Source organism: Phaseolus vulgaris, chromosome 4 (genome assembly GCF_000499845.2).
Source record: "Phaseolus vulgaris cultivar G19833 chromosome 4, P. vulgaris v2.0, whole genome shotgun sequence".
Lineage (NCBI taxonomy): Eukaryota > Viridiplantae > Streptophyta > Magnoliopsida > Fabales > Fabaceae > Phaseolus > Phaseolus vulgaris.
The window spans coordinates 8,893,771-8,916,906 of record NC_023756.2 but is presented as its reverse complement, the minus strand read 5'-3'; the positions used below and the strand labels follow the sequence as shown (position 1 = coordinate 8,916,906).

The window sequence follows — 23,136 nt, the reverse complement described above, 5'->3', positions numbered from 1 at the left end:
TTGACACCATGTATTACTTATAAAAATTGTGTATTTGTTGTGTTGATGTTGTTCTTGTCTTCGATGTTGTTCGTATTGTTTAGGCTTCAAAAATGTGTTCATGGTAAGACATTTGATTGTGGTTACTGAAACAAATCTTTGATTCTCAGAAAAGTGAAGCAGATCTTCTTGTAATCTTTAATATTCTTGTAGAAAGTTACTCCAAATAGTTTTTTGTTCTTTCTTGTTGGTCTGCTTATGTTTATTTTCGGTTTATTGATAAGTGCTGGACACTTCAAAAAAGGAAATTAAATGTACAATGTGTCTTGGGGATAACGTGTAATATATTTCCTTTTATATGTGTTATATTATTGCCATTTACATTATATTCAATCTTAAATTAAGGCAAGTAAAAATATTCACCTTATTTTAATACAGATCTTACCAGAAAGTAAATCCTTTCAGAAAACAGCACATTGGATGCGGATAATACTTGTTGATAAAAACAAATTATATATGCTAGCCGGCATGCTGTTTTTGTCTTATAGGAGGTTAGGTAATATAAATTCATTAAGCTCTTTAAATGATTTAGCAAGTTCCAAAGCATATGTTGTTTAACTCTGTTATTACTTCAAAACTTAATCTTGGTTGTTATTATTAAAACGTAGTGTAAATGTCATCTAATATGCTTAAACTGTCTGAGACTAAACACTGCTTGAGTCTTAACAGTTGTTTCATGTTTCTCTTTATGCACTGATGTTTTGATTGAATGGTCCTTTGGGTCAAATGCTCTGTGTATTGTTAATATTCTGTTATTGAACCATCTTTTTTGCAGTATGCACAACTCATGCCAGCATGCTTCACATATTCAGATGCTAAAATCTTGACAGAAAAATGTGCAACCCCAATTCTTAAGCAGGTAATCTCTTGGTAGATTCATGCTTACTGTCATTGTTGGTTTCAATTTAAATTACTTATAATGTGTTATCGAAAATGGTCAATTGGATGTATAGTCTAAAACTTTCAGTAGTTGAGTTGGCTGATATGCACGTGTCAAACTGTATACAAACAATTAATCGGATATGAAATGTCGTTTAACCTTAGTTGTAGGATTTTAACAAGATTGAACTCATTTGTTAATTGTTCCTGCCAAATTACCTTTTTTTTATTCTGGACTAATAATATATTGTTAAATAAACCTTATAGTACAGAGTTCATTTTATGTAGTGTCCATGGATCATGCCAAAATTGCCAATGGCATATAGGTGTACATGTACATCTGCCAAGGAAATAGTTCATTTCTATAAATAGTCATTTTATGCACTCAATATGAAGTCCATCCATAGTTTTCAAACTGTTTTTTATTTTATTAACATTAGTTTCAATTTTCCCTGTAAGCATTCAATTCTACTCACAGCTTGTCTGTCTAACATAGGTGGTTTTGAACATTAAATGTATCATGTGTTGTCCTGTGCTTTTACAGGTGAAGAGTGATTTTACCAGATATTGGTATGGAGATGAGCAGCATTTGGATGAGTCATGGAAACAAATATTCTTATATGACCATGTATGTTATTTGAATTAGTGAATAGTCAATTTGGTACTTTTTATTTTTTGTATATTAATACTTCATTTTCATACTTTTAGGAATTAAACGAAACATAAAAGTAACATTTCCTTTTCTCTGTTCTCTGCTTGTGTTTGAAATGAAACACAACACAGTACTTGAACCAATTTCAAAGCTTAAATCTGGGATGATTTGGCTCTGAACATGAGCAAAAATGAATCCTTCTTAATACATAATGATATATTTGTCATTAACCAACCATCACATAAACTTTAACTATTAGGAGAATGCATGTGAATTTTTTTCATGCTAGAGATAGTCTTAACAAGGCTTAAATTTGGGGTGATTTGACTCTGAACATGGGAAAAGATTAATCCTTCTTTATACATAATGATATATTTGTTAACCAACCATCACATAAACTTAAACTATTAGGAGAATGCATGCTAATTTTTTCCAAACTAGAGATACTCTTAACAATCTTCATCCATACCTTAGTTAAACAACTAGATTGCCACTGCATGCACTTGTTGCAAATGGAATTTAAGCATTCTTCTTCTGTACCCTGTTATATGATCCTCAGTTCTGAGACATCATTTTATCTGTGTTGCTTCAGGGATGAGACATCATTCTTGTTCTCCTGTTCTAAAATTGATTCTTATAGAAGTATGCTACGGGAAAAGAAAATAATGGCATTTATCTAATTTTAATGTAATCGAAAAATGAGTGTATGGGTATAATAGGATGGGTAAATTTATGCTGCTGGTTCATCTATTCCCCTGTGCATACACTATCATCTCTCTCTGTATTATGAGCTGTTTTAACCACATTAGGTTCCCTTGTATTCTTTTCTTATTTATTACTATTTATTTAATTTTTAAACTACATTTATGATCATTTGTTGGTATATCCTGGATTTTGACCTCATCTTAGGCTTACAACTTCTATCCTTATCCTTAGCATTTATGAGTACGCTTTTTTCAAGATTCTTTTTGACAAAACCGAAGCAGCCAGCTTGTCTTTTCAGCATTTGTAAACAAAATACTCTTGAATTGTCTCAGTCTTCTTTTTGGGTATGACAGTATGTTTGTTGGTTTTGGAATATAAAACTATGGCTAATTCCATGTTTAATTATTTTCAGTTGCATTTAGATTGACCTTGAAATTCCACTGTAATCCACTTGACATTTAATAGATGACTTATAGTAAATTAGAATAACATTTGTGTCTGAAAATTGTTCAGATTTAGATTTAATACATTAATAGATTGATAAAAATAATTTAATACATTTATTACTGTAATTAATAAAGTTTATATTATAAATAGTATGGGGAAAGGAAGACAGAAGTACCCTACCAAAATTGCAAACCAGCCGTCTTCCCTTTGTTGCTCTCTTCACCTCACCATTCAAGGAGGGAATTCCTTTTCCTATTTCAACATGGATAACCGATTGTTTTCTACTCAGAATAAGAACTTCGAGGAGGGCTTTACCAGCGAGAAATTAAAACGTTCAAATTCTTGTCCCATTCAAATAGGAGCAAATGGGAAATCTTGCCACCAAGTACTTTTCTATTTTTATTTTATTTTGTGTTGCCCAATTTTTCATTTTGGAGTGTGGTGGTTTTGTGTTTACTCTTTGTTGTTCAGTTTGTTTCTTGATTTTGTTGTGCATTTGGACACTAACATTTTTGTTTCGTTGGTTTTCAACTGTGAAGTGCCGGCAAAAGAAAGAGGATTTTGCTGCAACATGCAAGAACTTGAAGAAAGGGAAGCCTTGTCCGATTAAGTACTGCCACAAGTGCCTCTTGACTAGGTTAGTTCAACATTATAAATCTTGGGTTTTCTTTTTATTTTAGATTTGTATTTTCAAAATTATCCCATGGTTTTTTCATAAAGGCTTGATATGCTTAGCACCACTGTGGAAGAAGACATCTCAACAAGGTTTACTCCTATACTCCCACCTATCACATGCATCATATCAAAGAAATATATGAAGATGTGGGAACAGTGGAAGGTCCTAGAGGAGCTAAAGGCCTTGTTTTTGGCCATGTTTATGGCAAAGCCTTTTTTAATTTGCAACATGGTCCAAAGATCCATTCTTTTGCAACAAGTATCCGAAGAAATCACAAAAATATCTTGTTTTTTTTCTTTGTACATGTCACCAGTATCCCTAATGATAGACTATCTTGTGTGAACAGGGTAGGACCATCAATAACTCTGTTGTTTTTTATAGTGGTTCTGCCTAACTTGAGTTTGTTGATTATGCTGGATACCTATGCCTTGTACAGAAAAAAATAATACATTTTGGTGGTTGCTGTGTGCTTCAATTATAGTTGCAAAGCAATGAATTTCGTAGGCACTTGCAATGCAAAAAACAATTTCAAATTTTCTAAAAAGAAAAAGTTTTGTTAACATTGCACACAGTAAATAACACTATTCAAAAACTCATTATAATAATATTATAATATTTTTAATTAAAAATTAAAATGAAAATATTAATTGATTTGTTTGTTAAGAGAGTTTTTTACTGTAGTCAATGTTAAGATATCAGCATCCTTTCTAAAACTATGACTAATATTGTTTTTGTAAATGTGAACAAAATGTTCTAAATATAGGGTCCAATGTGCTATACTTTTAGAGGGAATCCTAAGTATAATGATACAATACTGGTGTATATGTATTTTCTTTCTCTCATGAGGATTTTGGTACCGTGAATTAGGTATGGAGAGAATGCTGAAGAAGTGGCACATTTGGCTGATTGGATATGTCCAAAGTGTCGAGGGTTTTGCAACTGCAGCTTATGCCAGTGAGTTTTTTTTTCGTTTTTACTATTTGTGTTTCATACTGTATCTATAAGTTCAATATGACAGGAGAGTTATGTTTGTAGGAAAAAACGAGGTGAGCAACCCACTGGTCCCCTATACCGTAATGCCAAAGAATCTGGTTTTAAGTCTGTAGCAGAAATGCTTGCGGTTAAAAAGGCTTCGGATGATTCAGGATTAAATAAGGTCAGTGGCACGAGTATCTTACCATCAAATGAAGCTATTGAGAAAAAAATATGCTATTTTTCTAAAATCTTCTCTTTTTGATAGATTTGGTTAGAAATGATCTCTTGTTTAATTGTGCAAATTCATGATTATATGAGCGAAAATGTGTTTTATGATATGCTTTTTATGAGATGACCTTATAGTTGGTGGTTCATGTTCGTTTTTGTTATTTCTTGCAGGAACTTGAAGTACATTTCTCAGGAGAATTTGGAAAAGAAAGTTGTATAGATACAAATGATGCCCCCTTCCAAGAAGAGAGCAAACCAATTGAGGAGGAAATTCTTTTGCCCCCTGGCAAAGAGTTGAAAGAAATATTTGGCATTGAGGTACCCTCCAAAGATGTTGGAAATGCTTTGCAACTTTTAGAGTTTTGCAAAGTGTTTGGAAAGGTATGGTTTCATGTTAACATCCTAATGTTTTGTTTGATTAATTGTAATTATTACTGTATTTAATAGTTGATTGACTGAAAAAACATAATTGACAAATTCCTTTGTTCTTATAGAGGGATATTACATAATTGGGACTAATTATTTTTATCAAATATTATGCAACTTAAAAGTCAAGTTTTCGATGATTTTGTAGTTGGTCATTTAATGGTTTCACCATGAATAATATTCCCTCCTGTTACATTAAATTATATATTCTAGAAATAATGACATTATTATCACATGCGTAATTATTGTTTTGTGGTTATGATATTGCTGCCATTCATAATATATTTTATTAAGTATTCCTTCACATTTATTCTTGTGTGTAATTTTAATCAGGCTCTTGATCTCAAGGAAGGAGAAGCTGAAGCCATACTAGAAGAATTAGTATGTAAACAAAACATGCATGGAGAAAACACCTTCCTGATTGAATTTCATATTAGAGTGTTGGACTTGATCCTAAACAATTCGAGAAATGAGTGAGTTATCTCTTACAACTTTTGTTTGGAGTTTTGGGTGATTAATTTTTTTCTATGAGATACTTGAATTAAAGTTCCATATGGATGACTTTGATGTAGGTCTCCATCCTTACCTACTAGGGATGGAAATAATTCATGGTTGAAACATGTGGAGGATTTAATCATGAAATCCTATCATATATTAAATGATTTTCCTTTGGATTGGCTTCAAGAAGGAATCGGTGGATATTATAAGTTGGATTTGTCTAAAAAGTTTAAACTGATGACTTTTCTTTGTGACGAAGCTCTGAACACTGAGTAAGTATTTCAAGTCTAGTTAGAAAATATCCTTTTTCTTTGTATTCTTTCGTTTTATTACTTTCACCACTTTATCCTTCTTTTTGTTGTCTTTTTCTTCTAATTTTTGTTGTCTTAATATCATTTAAAGTGGTTGGAAACTTGCTTAATATGTCCAGGAAACTGAGGAGTTATATTCATGAGGAAAATTCAAGACATGCAAAAGAAGTGAAAGAAGCAAAACATAAGGTTGCTGCAACTAAGGAAAAGGTAATAGAAACAAAGGTATTATGCTCTTTGTATATGGATTATCCTTGCTGCTGTTACATTGTGTTCATAATAATTTCATGTGCATGTTATTTACAGGTAAAGTGTCTTGAGAAGAAGTTGCGGAGTGAGAAGGCCAAAGTTGTTCATTCAACTGTGTCTCCCTTTCCGATGGAGGAGCATGAAGCTCTTCTTTCAAAAATAAGAATTGAGGTTGATGAAGCACACACTGATATGCTTGGGTTAAAGGGCATAACTCAAAAAGGTATGTCATGATTAATCGATTATGAATTATTATCATCATTGATGTTATCTTGCCTAAAGTTCTTCCCACTTTCATTTTCTTAGGTCAAAATGTTTTGGTGTGATACATAAATCCATAGTTCAAAGTTATCCAAGTTGTAAACAAGCAATCATTAGCAAAAGATCCTAAAAGCAGAATAAAATGTTGGTTTTGTTTTATGATCACACTAGGATGAAAAATAACTAATATGTATGACAAACATCTATTGGTACATAGGTTTAGTCTTAGGTTTTACAATAATTTTGTACTATATACTGCTCAATGCTTTTATCATTTTATAACATGTTTCTCTTCTTGCACAACAATATTCACTTACACAACATCCTATAAGATGTTTAATTTCTCAGTTTAAATTCATCAATTTTGTATTTTACTAAACATCTAGCTAGGTCTTGGTTTGATAAAGAAATAATTTAAAGGGTGCACTTCCAAAAGGTATGATACGAGCTATGTAAATTAATCATTATGTTATAACGCCTAAAGTTTTCACATAATACACAATAACATTCAGTTATGCAACATCATATAAGGTTTTAAATTCCATTTGGTTTAAATTCACCATTTTCTTATGGAAAAATGATTGTTTGCTGCAAAGCATTTATTTTTGAAATGGTTTCATAAATATATTACTGCTCTTGGAATGGAAAGTTTGGGTACATATTGTTGCTTGATATCTTGTAAGAATTTAATTTTTTGCTATTGTAAAGGTTGTCATTTGTTCTTTTAATGTTACAGCGAAATTAGGTTGTGATGCTTTAAGGATCAAACCTGAATTTGTAGACAATAACGGTCAAGCATTCTGGAATTTTAGAAGTTGCAGTAGTGAATATACTGTTATTTTGCAAGGTAACACTTAAAATCCATTTGAAATGTTTATAGAATTATGATTGGGGTTTAGCAAGTTTTCTAAAAGAAAGCAACACGCAGAAATTAAAATAGAGGATGAAATTGCCAAAGCACCGGAAGAAAAGTGGTATGTTTATGGTCCTGACAAGAAGGAAGAGGTTCATAAATATATTTCCAAAAGGTGAGTTCATTTCTTAAATTTATAGTGGATTGTTCGTGTGGTTTCAGATTCTGGACATGATATTGGAAAGTTTAAATTCTTTATATTTTATCCATGAACATGATGCTAAATAGTTAGCAAAGCTAGCTTTTTATTAACTATCATTATTTTATCTATTAATTAAGAAGTATAATGATATATGAAAATTGGATTTGAAGAAGTTATTTAAGAGACTTCAAGATTTATAATGTGATATTATATTTCTCGACTAAACCACAACTACTCAACTGCATGTTTCTTTTCTACCTTGGTTTGCAGGTCTAAAAGACTTAACCGGCGTAAGGTTTCTCACGAGCTTTTAAGTGAAGCAAGTTTGTAGAACTTTTGTGGTTAGTATCTTTGTATTTGTATTTATGAGACTATTGTAAATTTATCTAATCATGATATTAGAAGTAACGTTATTTTTCACATGATATACATTTTATTTTATTTATTCTGGATTTGTGGATATGATTAAAATCATGGAATAGTTTTTCTTGTGTTTTTGCAGGTTTTGGTAGAAATCTTTGATGGGAACATAAAGGATTTTTTGATGTTAGAAAAAGAGAATTAGATTTCTATTCATAGTTTTATTTTTCTTCATTTAAATAGTTAGACAGGGGAAATGATGTGTTGTAAATATTCCAAATGAGCTCAATTAATTATTGGCAATCTAAGAAAGAATATTAAGTCTTTTTTAACAATGGTAGAAAAGTTGAGTTGTATATGGTTAAATATTTTATACATACTCATGTAATAGGTTTATTTGTGATTTACATGATTTTTTTAATTAATTATCATCCCCATTTAAGTATGTTAATTGAGTTGCAATAAATGCATTATTATCTTATTCTTGCAATAATAAAGTCTGACTTTCGATGAGATATGATTTATATTGTGAAAATAAAAGTGAAGTAAAATAGATTTAATATTTTTAGGATTTTTTAAATGTAGATTATAATGAGGTAATAATAAGCTTTAAAATATGATTTTTATTTATAAGACATCTTTATAAATGTAGGACATTTAAACAATTTTCATATTTTTTAAAATTATTACATTTTTTTCTCTTTTTTTACAATTTTCTATATATTCTTTTAATTCTTAAAAAAATATTGTCTTTCGTTTCTTGTAAGAGAGATCATTATGGTAGAGATAAAAATAGAAAAAAGTTAATATAATTTGAAATCACTTTATTAAATATCTTATTTAATTTTTGCAAACTTATATCCAAAAGAGTTGACAGATGCTTTTAGATAAATAGTTAGTTCAATACAATAATTACTTATTTTTTTTTATATATATTTAAACAACGAATAACTAAGAATTCTATATTTATAAAACAATAAGTAAAGAATAAAAAATTTCAATAAAGGTTATTTGCATTAATTTTTTTCTAATAAATATATGACAATTATTAAAGACTAAATACTTGTTCAGTTACTTTAATAGTTAAAAAAAAACAAAATTAATGGAATTAAAGTTTTTATACTAAGAATTTAATTTTTTTTCCTTTTTGAACCAAAAATAAAATATGTTAATACTTATTGTATTGAACTGAATATTTATTCTTCTTTTATGAACATGATTTTTTCTACCTTTACGCGCGTACATGATCCCAACAAAGTCAAGAATCTAAAGTGTTTGATGCTTTTTTACTAAAGATATGTCACTTAATTCATTACCTATCAAGAAGAATGATGTATCTTGGAATGTCTTATAAGAAAAAAGAGTAAGATTATGGAAACGAAGCAAGTTTACTAAACCTTTTAAAAGAAATTTGATGTATTTATAAAGCCACTTATTATTTTGATAGATGTTTATCCTTGTTATTTCATTATTGTATTAAATAAATTAAATTTTAGCACAAATACGTTGCTCACATGATAAAACCCAAATAGAAAAGTAAGGAGATAAATCTTAGAAATCTCTCTACATAACCAATCGCGAGTGACAAGGACCGTGTTCATCATGTTCAAGAATATGCTCATCATATTAAAAGAAAAAAAAAACTATAATAAACAAAAGTAGAGGCTATAAATCATCAAAAGAGAATATTATTGAAACAAAAAGCAAAACACATGTTACGAAGAAACAAGATAACTACTATTTATATAGCAGAAAAATAGGAAACAAAAAAGTTACGCTAAAATGACTGACTCGTTGAACAAAGAAGCAACACAATGAATCGTAAACAATTTTAATTTTTCTGTTTTTCTTCTAAATTTCTTCCCTTAAGCCGAAAATAAATATTGGTCATACCTTACATGGAATAGAGATTATGAAAAGTAGGTGGAAGAGTTTTGGTCAATATGTTAGTTTATTGAGGTTGGAACATATAGATAAAATCTTGATAAGACCTTGATGAACTTTCTCTCTCACAATGTGATAATCAATTTTTATATTTTCATTTTCTCATGGAAAACTTGATTTGAAGCTATTTTAGACTCATTATCACAATACAAAAGCATTGGTTGTATGTGTTAGATTGGAAGTCTTGCGCATGGGGTAACTGACCCATTGAAATTCATAAGTGATGAAAACTAGAGCTTTATACTTAAAATATAAATAATTGATAGTTAAAATCTTATTAGTTAATTAGATACTAATTTAAAAGTTATTTATCAATAATATAAACTAATTTATATACCAATAATTTTTTTAATCTCTAAAATAGTATCTAAATTAGTTAATATAACGACTAATTATTTTTTTCTAAAATTAATTTTTATTTAATAAATTTTTAGTAATGTCAACCAAATCAACCTACACACTCTCATGCATCCAAAAAATAACAAATCAGAAACTCGCTATAACAATACAAACCACTATTTTTTTATTTCTCTATAAAATACTTATTTATATTTCATCTTTACTATTATGGTAATTTTTTTAATTAATATTTGAAATATTTTTAAAATTATCTTTTAATATATTAACTTGTAATTGTTTTATAAAAATAAATGTTTTTAATACTTTTTGTAATTAATTATGTCACCATAAAATTAATGAATATATGATTTGTAAAAATCACATATAAAAAAGCTAAGATCAAAATATATAATTTAGAACTTACCACTAGTGCAGAAAGGCAAAATGAGGATAGTTATTTTACATTTACATGAGCGGCTATATAGCCGCATTTGATCAGCACACATTCTTAAATCGAAGAGATACAAGTGCGGTTGTACAACCGCATTTGTAAATACTATTTATAAGGACGACTATTTATGGTAGTCGTACTTGTATATGCTTATGAATCAGGGTTTAGGGGTTTAAAGGTAATGCATTTATAAGTGTTGTTATTACCATAGTCACACTTATAAATCTTGCTCAGGATTTATAAGTGCGACTATGGTAAATAACTGTCATTGTAAATAGTGTTTTTTTAGTGCAATCTGTTTAGTGTTAATTCCCATATAAATTAACATGTTCAATTATATATACCCAGCCAGACAAATACATAAATTCAAAGAATAAAATATATATTGATCAAAATGTGTTACAAACACTAATCAAATTACATATAATTCCTACACTATTGATCAACTATCCTAGAGTTATAAAAATTTATGAAATATGTGGACCAAGAATGTCTCACATATGTTATGGCATCCGAAGTCATTGGTGTTTCATCCGTGAAGAACTGCATTTCAAAATATTGTTGACATAAATTAGTTTTAAGATACATATATGTTCAAGAATTATAAACAAAAATTAACATGTCATGTTACCAATTCCCAATCACTTTTAAGGCCTAGTCTTACAATGGTAATCATCCATTGCATAACGTAATAGTCACACTCATAGCTTCCTGGTTGTTTATTACACTATAATTCAATAAAAAGTAAAAGTTAGTATATTGATAAACAATGAAAAGAGAAAGAAAAAAATTACAAACCTTTATTCTTATATCTAGTTCAAATTTTGAAAATTTGAATTGGATAGACCTTTTTGGATGTTATATCCACGTCAAGAACTAGTTAATACAAAAAACCTCGTTAGTAGATGGTTAATTAGTAACATATAGAGTTAAGTTTATAGTGTACTTATGTATCAATGATATTCTTAAGACTTGCGAATATCTTCTTGTGTAGGGAACAAAACCACACAACAGTCTTATCAACCATTGATAACACAAGTAACAGTCAATGACGCCTATATCATCCATGAAAAGAATATTTAAAATATGAAATAGTAATAATTAACGACATATAGTTAAACTTACTCATTAATACAAGGGCATAAATAAATTTGTTTTCCCTATTTTTTAAGGGTATTAGTGATGTATGATTGGGTCTCATTTTCCTTTACTCCAGTGGGACTAGTATATGTAGGATCAAAGAATCCATACACATTTTCCTTCTCCTCAGTGAGAAGACTCCATGCAAAAACCTACAAGTTATTAGTTAAAGCATAATTAATAATAATTTAACATAAGATAAATTAAAATATAGGTAAAGATACTTACATCATAAAAAATTGAATTATATTTATATTGAGTTCCTGATCCCCATCTATAAATTCTAATAAATTTGTCATGTATATGTATAGTGGCAGTTTAGTGTTTACTTGAACAAACGTATCATCCCAAGGAACTTCAAAAGGATCTGGACCAATCTGTCTAGCAGCTACAACTAAGGAAGCTATATGATTGTCAACCAGAGCCTCATGTTTCTTTCTCATACTTGGTTTCCGACGAGGTTTCTACAAAATAAAGAACATTTGTATTAAATTATATGTAATATATAAATATAAATTAATATAATGAAATTAAATTATTATCGGAGGTTCTGGCATAATTCAAATGAGGTGTCTAGGTCAGGCAACGAATGTCTGAAATGCATCGGCCACAGTGGTTACCTCATCTGAAGGTAGTGTAACACGAGCATCAGGTACTCATATTTTTTCAACTGTTACCTTTGTCACATCAAGAAAGAGGAACGTTATGTAAGGTGGTGGTCTCTTCATAGAATTTTCCAATGGCCACCACCTGAGGAAGCTTGTCGCTCGCTACCAGTAGCTTACATTCCCTCGTATGCCTAATGATATCCTCCCCTGATGTTGTAGAAGCCGCACAACTCCCCTTTGTGCTCTTGGGAGTGGGACTAACAAAGGGTTGAATCGGCTCAGCACAAACTTGTAGCGATAGAAACTCTTGTCGCAACTCTAGCCGCATCTGATCAATCTCTTTCTCATCTCCTCCATTAATTCGTCACGTATATTAGTCTTCATTTTTGCTTTGGTCTCTTGGGGGGAGGAGGATGAGTGTCGTTATGAAACTCCAAAATATAGTTTAATTCCAACCCCTTGTCTAGCTGCACGAACACGACCACAGTGCTCAGGTCCTCCAATTGCTTGAACCAGGATAACGTGATAACCCACACCTCAGACAACTTTTCAACAATTCAAAATCTTTCTGGTATAATATACAATCATTAGGACATGCATGTTTCTTTTTATACTCCATACCCATTGGACAAAGAATCATTTTGGCCTCATAATTACGATTAGGTGGAGTATTTCCCTCTGGAAGCACATCCTCAACAACTGAAGCAATTTTATGAAGCTTTTATCAGTCCATCCATTTACTGCCTTCAAATTCATCAATCTTAATAACACCGACAACCGTGTGAAGTTAGTTTCTCTAGGATACAATGGAGTCTCTGCATTGCTCGACATACTTCCATATCTATGCGCTTCTGCAAAAGACTGAACTCTCACATCACGAATCATGTCCTCCAATTGATCATCATCAACATCATCATGTACTGCATCATCCATGGTGGACCCCACATATTCTTCAGTTACGGAAACACGTGGTAAATTTCACAATTCACCACACTAACTTCTTTAAAGAAGAGTACTCATATAATTCTACAACATCTTTAATTTCTCTCCTTAAGCCACTCACAAACCTAGTGATCTTTGAATCTTCACTATCATGCATATTTATCTTAGTCAAAGTTATTTCTAAATCTTTAAAATATTTGTCTACCGTCCTAGGTCCTTGATGAAGCCATTGGAGCTTCAACAAGAGTTCCTTCCTATAAGGAGGAGGAACAAATCGCACGCGCGTACATGCTTTCAAATCATACCAAGAGACCACGATTGACCTCTTGTTTAGCCCAATGCCCAATACAGTTTGTTGCCACCATTGTATGGCATATTCTAAAAACACTAGGGAAACTAACCTAACCTTTTGGTCCTCGGTAACCTTATACACATTAAATAGTTTTTTAACTTTAGCTTTCCACTAAAAATACAAAGTAGGTCATTGTGCCCACTAAAACTAGGTAACTTTACAAAATTAAAAGAATGTTGTGGTTGTTATTGGTGTTGATGGTGCTGGTTTGCGAAATTGTGCACTCGCCAATTATGTTCTTGACTCCCATAGTGCATGGAATGTCCAGTTGCTCTTGGCGGCTCCCATCTCCTTTCTTGAGTTTGCCTCGCTTGAGCTTCTTCTAGTCTTTGCAATCTTTTCGCTAGTTGGCTTATTTCCTCGTCTTTGTGGACAATTCATTTCTTGACCTCCACAAGTTCTCCCAAAAGGTGGGTTTTGTGATGTGATTTCGGTTTTGAAGATTCACCTAAAGAAAAATGACCCATAATTTTTGCACAAAGGAAACAAACAATAAGTGAAAACAATTTAAACGCTCCTCACGTGTTTCACTCAAGAAAGAAATGCTCTCAACAAAGGCCTATCTTGGTGTTCAAAATATTCTCAAGTGAAAGAGGACAAAGCCAATAACACTTGATCTTAAAGAACCACAACGAAACTTAAGAAATTTGGAAAGACAATCAAGAAAAGCTCAAAACAAGAAAGCTAAACCAAATTTGGGAAAAGAGATTATGACAAAACATGAAAAGGAAGACAAGCAAGAAAAAGGCACACAAAAAGACTCTAAGATACTTACTAAACTTTTAACAATGAAACTTTCTTTAGAAATTTGTCAAAGCAAAAGGATAAAAATTCCACAATGTTGAAACCAATTTGCCAATAAAGATGAACCCAAAATTTTGAAAATGTTGCTCTTTGAAAGATTGGAACAATTTTTTTTTTTTGCGCAAGTTCCCATTTCTTTTTTATACTTGTTATTGGATTTTGGGAATGAAATGTCCATAGTTTTGACTATGCATATTTTCATATAACTCCAATTTTCACAAAAAGTTTGGGATTCAAAATAATTGATCACTTGAAATCTTTTGTTTGGAACTTAAATCTACTTCTACTAAAACAAGTTTCTAATTACTTATAAACTTTAAAAATTAAAAGCAAGTAAGCAGAGGAAAAATTATAAGGACTCCCAGAACACTAAAGAACATATGACTCAAGGCAAAGAGGTAATAACAAAAGAAGACATAAAGGAATATTCAAAAAGCGAAACAAAGTTATTGAATAAGGTAAAATGCCAAATTTAAAAGCAAGAAAGTAAAAGGCTTAAATTAAAAGTGCTTGAAAGTAAAGACAAGAATTTAAAGGTACTTGAATGTAAAGACAAGGAATTAAAGATGCAAGAAAGTAAAGTGTCAATCAACTTTAAACAAGATAAGCTCAAAAACCAAAGCTCTGAATACCACATGATGTGAGTTGATTTTAGATGTTTTCATTTATGGTGACACTTTTACTTAAGATTAGGATTTTAACAATTAATGGTGAGGACCTAAGGAAGATTCTCACTGGACACGAACTTAACAAAGTGCTTAAGTAAGTATAAAGGTTCACTTCACAGAGGCAAAAATGAAAAACAAGATATGGTGAGGATGAGATGCAATTGCGGGATTGAAAATGGTCACAAGGTTAACATCAATGGTGGTCATGACCTCCCAAATGATGCACCATACTCGTGATTATGAGAGAAACCCAAGAGCAACAAAGAATAGAAACTAAAGAGACAAACACATAAAATGGAATGGAGAAATGGAAGGAAAATTGAATGAGAAAACAATGATGGTGGGTGAGAAATATCACACCATTTGCAGTGTGATATTCTCCAAGATGAGTGTGTTGGCTGCCACTTGAGAACTTTCCAAATCACTTAAGATAAGACCTCAAACCTAAGAGGACATAAGCCTCACTAAGAGCTCACACAATTTGTGCAGAGTTTCTTTACTCCATTTAAATTCAACTTGTAAAATACAATGGGTAGACCTCCTATTTATAGGTGAAGGAGACTTGAAAAACAAGAAAGAGGGGTAGGATGGTAAAAGGGAAAAAATGGGCAGCCTTAGTCAAACCCGCACCCTAGGCTTGTCCTTCTAGAAACTAGGTCAAATTGTCTTCCTAAAGGGCTAGGAACAAGCTAAAATGATAACTACACTCCCTATTATGCTAAAGACATCTTATTTTAGCGTATATTTTCTATTTGGACCCTTAAAGTGAGACTAAATTATTTACAAACATATTCTATTTTCTAAGAAGACCAAAAGGAAGAACTTCTGATATTCAGGTTTATAGCTTCTTCTTCTTTTGTTGATTCTTTCTCAAGGTTTGGTGGGGTCTAACTTTGTATCTGGAGATGACTGACCCTTTTGGGAAGTTCTTGTTGTGTCCTTAGTTATCTGTCGGTTTGTATCAGTGGTGGAGGGACCTGTCCATAGTCTGTCGTGGGGGAGGAGGTGGTGGATGGTTTTAGGAAGCAACAGGTTCGAAAATAGGAGTTAGTGATAAAGTTAGATTTTGGGAGGATGTGTCGGTTGGTAATTTGAACCTCAAAACGGTATTCCCTAGGTTGCATTCTTTATCTTTGAACTATGGAGAGAAGGTAGGTGAGGTTTGTGTGTGGGTAGAATCAGAATGGCGGTGGACTCTAAGGTGGAGACGTGCTAGGTTTGTGCGGAAATCTATTATGGAGGAAGACCTTTTAAGGCTCATATCTCAAACCAATTTGAATAAGGAGGTGAAGGATTTCTAGGTGTGGAGGAATGAAGAATCAGGGGTGTTCACAGTGTTGGCGTATGATCACTTAGCTTATCCCGTAAGAGGTCCTCACAATGACCTCTTCAAGTGCTTTTGGAGGTAAAAACGCTACCCAATGTGCTTTTTACTGCCTGAAGGGTCTTGCTGGATAGAATTCCAACAAGAGTGGCATTGAGTACGAGAGGAGTGTCAGTGCCTACTCCCTTATGTGTTGTGTCAGGCTAAGGAGGAGTCAAGTCAACATTTGTTCATAGAATGCGTGATTGGAAAGAAGGTTTGGGTCACATGTTTCAGATGGATTGGTATTATGTGCAACACAATGATTTGCAGTACCATTTTGTGAATTTTCATTTGGAACAAGTGAATAACAATCAAAATTTGGTGTGGAAAGGTATTTGGGCAGTCATATTGAGGTGTATTTGGGGTAAGATAAACCATGTTAATTTCAAGCAAGAAACAGTTGATGCGGAAGAGATTTTTCAAATGGCTCAACTTAAGTTTTGGTTGTGTATGAAATATAGGATTCCTTCTTTCAATTACTACTTGGTCCTGAATCCCCTTCCGTGTATTAGAAGTTATAGGTAAGGGGAAGGAACATAAGAAACAAATCTGGAGGGAAAAGGTTGAATGTAGGGTAGCTATAGTACACGAAGGAAACTCTCACGTGAAGGGTGCTTAGGAGGCTGGGAGAATTATGGTAACTCTATAACAACTAATTATTTTTTGTCTCTAAAAATTTATTTTTATTTCATGATTTTCTTGTAATGGTAACTCTATAGTCAAACAGTTTCTAATATTATAAAAAATTAAAAATAAATAATGCCTTAGACTATATTTTTTATATATTTTTAATTAATTTATAATAAATCCATTTCATATTTTTTTTTTAAATATCCCAAAATATTTAGATGTGTCTCTGTCAGGTCAACATTCATAAGCATGCATCAGTTAATTGCATTATTAGAACTAAAATAAGATTGCAATCTAGAAATGGAAACAAAGGAGGCGCCGATCCGAGTGAGGTTGTAGCAATCTAGGTTAAACTTATATATACACAAATATGGGGACCCCCATCTTATTCATGTGGTTGAAATTTTTTATTATATATTAATTAATTATTTTTATAAAAATAATGTGTCAATCAATCTTTAAGAAACCAATAAATTATAAAATAATAATTTTTCAAACATGAATGAATATTAATTAACGCTTCCTAAGAATAGGAAGTATAAATTATTAAATAATATCTTTTTATGATATACATAAATATTAATTAACATTTCTTAAATCATATTTTAAAAGTAGATATTTAATATCGGTTAGGAGTAGGTTCTTAATAGATTTATATAAAAATTGGAAAAATATTATAATAATAGATTTATTATCTTTAAATTTTGGTTTTTGAATTAAAAATAATACATAATTCATTATCACAAAAACGTGCAAATTCATAACATATAAATTAACGTTACCTAAATTGACTTAAACTCAGATAAACATTAAAGATATATTATATCAGTATTGACGTAATTGACACCAACTTAAATAAATAATAAAATAAATAAAATTAGTGTCAGCTTAATTAGTGTTAAATAAATATAAATACTATAAAAAAATAAGATTAGTATAAACTAGGTCGCTTGCCGATCAACAAAAAGAAAATTAGATTGATATTAACCTTATTTTAGTTACTGTCAGTTTTGCTGACACTAGTCCGATACTAACATAAAATTTTAACTTATTAAAAACAGTTAAAAATAGTTAGTGTCACTTTAGAGTTGACTAAATTAACTTTGTAGTGTCTAACATTAATTGGACACTAATTCGACACAAACATAAATATTTTTTTTATAAAAAAAGAAAGAATCAAATAAATAGGTTATGTACAAAAAAACCTAAAAACCGTCAAAATCTATATACATCAACCTTGTATAATCAAAACCTAGTCTTTAGCCATCACAAAGCCCCTACTTACAACCAAGTCCAAGTTTTAGCTGGGTCCCTCCCCATCCATCTTCCCTTGTTTAAAAATGACTATATTCCTATGATCCCAGATATCCCAGATTATTGTTACCCATAACCCCTTTCATACTAGATTTTGTTTGTTTTTTTTTTATCAGCAATAGACAAATCAATTAAAGGAGAACACTTCAGGGGTGTCACAACCCTTATACAAAGAAAGCTTACAAAATAATAAGCATAAAGATATCATTACAGATGTTAAACCTAGTCAGTTCGAACATTTATTCCATACAGTACATCCTGCTATTTTACATCCTAGAAAATGTTGGACATATTCCTCATGAGCCTGACACGATGATTGAGGAAATTGTGTTAATTAGAAAATTAGGGACAAATAGTCAACCTTTAGGTAAATAAAATTCATTGTTTATAACCATTTTTGAGCAAAGAATTTTTGTTATTATTGCACCCTAAGTCTTTAATGATATATTTTTCTACCCATTAACATGTTTAAGGAATGAGAACATAGATGCAATATAGAAAAGGGAATGGTTAGTTTTAGTTCTTTAGAGTTAAAATAGTTCACTTGTTAGAAATGGGAATAATCTATTCCTATTGATTAAAAAAAATGTTGAAAAATTCATGTTGATATCATGAATAAATAGAAAGAAAATGAGGAAAATGTGATGACATGTTCTTCCTTAGAATTGATTTCAGAATCTATCGCATATGTTTCGAATTATTAAGTGGATATCTTCTTTTCTGATAAGTTTAAGATCTCGTTCTTCCTTCTCTTCCAAATATTATGTTTTCAAACTCGATTCAAATTTGCACATTGATTATAATTATATTGCGAGAGATATTTGGAGAAGATTTACTTGAACCATTAATATATTCAAGCGAGATTTGCTTTGATGCATTTAATAGGGGATTTTTAATTTCAGAAATTTGAGAGAATATCTCTACAGAAAATTTGCTTCCAAATCTATTTACGAGATATTGCAAATTTAATGTTCTAATTCTTTAACTTAGATTTGTTTTCCCGTTTTGATTTAGAGAAATAACTTGAACTTATGCATGATTCGGCATGAACACACTTCATTAAGACCATTTAATTATACGTTTTTATCAAGTCGTCTAGTCAGACCGTCTACTTTGAGATTAGATCCTTTCATGCGATTAAAAACACAAAATTAGTAAAAATAACAATTACGATCAAAATAAATCTAATTAGATGAATATAATTAGAATAGTGAATTTTTTCATAAATATAGTCCAAACATTTATTATTAAATGAAATTATGTCGATAAAATTTTAAACATTGTAAAAAATTCTTTAGAAGTGTTAAATAAGATTTAGCTTCTTAATGTAGAATTTCATTTTGTATACATTCAAAATTTGTTTTTGAATGTCTAATAAATATTTTTTTTTAAAAATTAGGTATCTAATAAATTATAAAATTTGGTTTAAGTTTATAAGAAATATTTATTTTATATTTTTTCTTTAGTATTATGTTAATTATTTTAATTATCTTTGAAATAATTTTTGATTTTTTTCAACTTCTATTTTTTTATCATTAATACATTTCCAAAATATGATAAGGTCTTTTATTAGGTATCTAAAATGAAAAAAAAATTATTAAGTGTTTAAAATAAAAATCAGATAAATATAGAGAACTTAAACTTATTTAAACCTTATAGTTTTCTTTAACTTACCTATCATTCAGAATGTACTTTTACAATAGTTATCTCTTTGATTTAATCACATCTAACATTTATAAAAGAATTAAATTAATTACATTGAATGATATTTACTGTACAATTTATAATGAATTAGAATGTTTTTTTTTTCAAGCCAACTAACTCAATTCATTTAAATAAAACTTAACATTTGAAACATTTCCGGATGAATCAGTTTTTTTTTAATCAAAATAAAAAAATAGGAAGTACAAATCAGTTATTCTTCGAGTGCAGATTTGCTTGGTTATTGTGGAACCATTGTTGTGTATGACTGGGTATGCAGAATTGTGTTTCATAATGTTCAATTGTTAATTTTTTCCCAGTTTAGGATGAGCAGTGCGCCGACTTCGGTGAATAAGGTTTGGGGAGGAATTTGGATTGTAGTAATTAATGAGGTCTGGAGGCATAGGAATAGGGTTATATTTAAAAGGGGAGTAATAGATGTACGGGAGGCTTTCGCGTTGGTCCAACTAAAACCTTGGTCTTGGGTTTCATCCAAGTCTCAGTCTGCGATGTTTAGATTCGATGATTTGTATTAGGATAATCTTATGAGATGTTTACTTAGTATGTCAGGTGTCCTTTTCTGCATTAAGTTAAGAGTATCTTGTGTAGCCATACTTGGTTGTATGTCTACTGGATGTGATTAAGGTTGTCATTATGTATAAGGGTTGAACCACCCCAAAAGTGATTCATATTTATTTATTTATTATTACCGATAAAAAAAAATAAAAATTCGTATACACATTTATTATTAATAAATATAATATTTTATCTCGATTTATTATAAATAATGTATAATATTGTTTTGTCTTATAAATACTACACATTATTAAATATAATAGAAATATACCTAAGAAAATAATAGAATTGATTAATAATATTGCTACTCCGGGGATAATATATATATATATATATATATATATATATATATATATATATTATTACTCGATACTAATACGACAACTATATTATATAATACTAAAAATAATAACTTTGAAATTTAATATGCCAAATGTTTATTGATTATTGCTAATTAAATTATTAATATTGATAATAAATAAAGATTGCAACTTAATGGACAGAGCTGATAAAAAAACACTTATTGGACAGAGAAAAGTAATGTGTGGTGGAAAAAAGAAAAGGTAAACTTTCTTAAAATCATAATTTTAACAGTCATTCTTATGTTTGATGCATATGAAAATAAATTTATTTATTTTTATTCCTTTTTAGAATTATAGTTGGGATACTCTGAAAGTATTTTTTTTATTTAATTTATTTATTTTCAATAAAAAAATGAAAATAAAAAATTTGTGAGTTTGATTGGTACAACATTACAAGTGGGCAGACATGCATGGTTAGATTCAGATTTACGACCATGCCTTGGAACTTCTTAAGTTTTGTGCATAAATGTCAAATTTGACTGTCAGATTCAACTGTGCATGAAAAATTCATCACAATTTGTCTTATAAGAAAACATTGAAATGTGTACACTCATCCAATGAATTCAAAAACTTTACTCAGATGATGCATTAATTTGGCATTAGATGCTGAATTAGGTTACAAACACAAGCTATTTTGCAAAACAGTAGCAGTTGCTATTTACTGCACCATGCTACTTTAGCAGCCCACAACATTAAAGTTATTGTTTTCTTCCTTTGAATACTTACCAAGAAATAATTAGATTAAAAAAAAAAAAAAAAAAAATTTCGAAAAAAAGAGTAATAATCTTTAAAATAATTAGATTCAACGTTGTACCAATCAAATTCCATACGTTGTACCAATGAAATTCCATGCATGACTCCAAAAGGATAACCATCTCTATGCATCACTGCAAAAGAAAAAGATGAGAATCTCTATGCATGACTGCAAATGGATGAGGGTGCAGCAGTTCACCACTTATGGCCTTGCAGCAGTCTAGGATTAAGAACTTAGTTGAGCATCTCAATGATACATTAATAACCTAGTTGAGCATCTCAATGCTACATCTGTACGAGAATTTAATGAGAAAATTTTGATAATGTTCTAGTTCTTGTACTTGGTGTTCTGTGTGGTGGTGGAGGGAGATTTTCCAAGAAACGGTTTTGTTATGTAGTATTAGCGTCTGTAGTTCCAAGAAAATAAAAATTATTACTACTTCACTTATTGTTTTGTACCAGTCTTCACTATCTCAAATGCTTCCATCTTAATTTCTTTATTCATTAATATATCAGATCATATCATATATTATTTCCATCAAAATTGAAGAGCTGTATGTGTCAAATAAACAGAGAAGAAAGATTACACGTCAGTGGTCTTAAGATAAAGCCTTTAAGTAGGCAATGTAGCAGTACCCCTGAAGTCTGCAGCACTACCCTTAGTTTGCAGGGTAATTCAGATTTGTAAGTGTAAGGGTTCATGTTTTTTTATGAAGAGGGTGATGTTCTTTTTATTAATAAAAAATAAAGAAGTTTCAATAAGTATACAAAAGATATTTTTTAAATGTAAGTTATGTTATTTTTTCTGGAAGTCTAAACATTTTTTTTTTTTTTAAGTTGAGACATAGAATTAATTTTTTAAATAAAATAAAAAAAATTGTGATAAAGTAGACCCCAAATACCATATTAGAATATTAACATTGTTTATAAAATAAAAAATTATTCTAAAAACGCATATTGCTCTGATTTGGTCCATTTAATAGTCACAGATTATTTGTTTTGATATATCTAATAGTTGCACATTATTTCATTTGAGTCAAGTAAGACTACAAGGCATTTTTTTTTGGAAAATAAATTTTTAACACTAAATTAAGAACATTATAAAGGTAAAGGATTCTATAGAGGAATCAATCCGACCACAAAATTACTATCAATATTGAGATGATATAAATGATTATATTACCAACAACAGTCACATTACTAATAACAAATATTATAATCAATTATTTGAATTTCACAATCCAATTTATCATTTATGTATACAACATTATAACCCACATTCTAGGGGAATTTTGAGGTTTTTTTAACTAAATTGACATACTTGTCTTTTTTTTTTTTAATAGGATTTGGATATTCTTTAAATGTCCAAGTTATTTAATTCATTCTTTGTAAAAAAAATGTATACAAGCTTAGATATTTGGAAAG

The 23,136-nt window shown here is 30.1% G+C and overlaps 1 protein-coding gene across 28 annotated transcripts in view; it reads left to right on the top strand.

The window, feature by feature from the left end:
• The window catches only part of LOC137837187 (uncharacterized), a 36,433-nt gene that overhangs the window by 2,377 nt on the left and 10,920 nt on the right, over positions 1-23,136 (top strand). For 3 of the 28 annotated variants that reach the window (XM_068646082.1, XM_068646083.1, XM_068646085.1), the window contains exons 3-19: positions 418-535; positions 815-898; positions 1,463-1,546; positions 2,873-3,107; positions 3,262-3,359; positions 3,443-3,487; positions 4,266-4,352; positions 4,434-4,554; positions 4,773-4,982; positions 5,361-5,500; positions 5,600-5,797; positions 5,956-6,061; positions 6,143-6,308; positions 7,083-7,193; positions 7,275-7,374; positions 7,672-7,742; positions 7,904-8,206. In XM_068646082.1, coding sequence (XP_068502183.1) covers positions 1,491-1,546; positions 2,873-3,107; positions 3,262-3,359; positions 3,443-3,487; positions 4,266-4,352; positions 4,434-4,554; positions 4,773-4,982; positions 5,361-5,500; positions 5,600-5,797; positions 5,956-6,061; positions 6,143-6,308; positions 7,083-7,193; positions 7,275-7,374; positions 7,672-7,732 — 1,734 coding nt within the window. In that variant the 5' untranslated portion in view covers positions 418-535; positions 815-898; positions 1,463-1,490 and the 3' untranslated portion in view covers positions 7,733-7,742; positions 7,904-8,206. Of the gene's footprint in view, positions 1-417; positions 536-814; positions 899-1,462; positions 1,547-2,872; positions 3,108-3,261; positions 3,360-3,442; positions 3,488-4,265; positions 4,353-4,433; positions 4,555-4,772; positions 4,983-5,360; positions 5,501-5,599; positions 5,798-5,955; positions 6,062-6,142; positions 6,309-7,082; positions 7,194-7,274; positions 7,375-7,671; positions 7,743-7,883; positions 8,207-23,136 lie in introns of those variants that run through there. The other 25 variants (XM_068646088.1, XM_068646089.1, XM_068646090.1 and 22 more) reach the window with 23 other exon arrangements.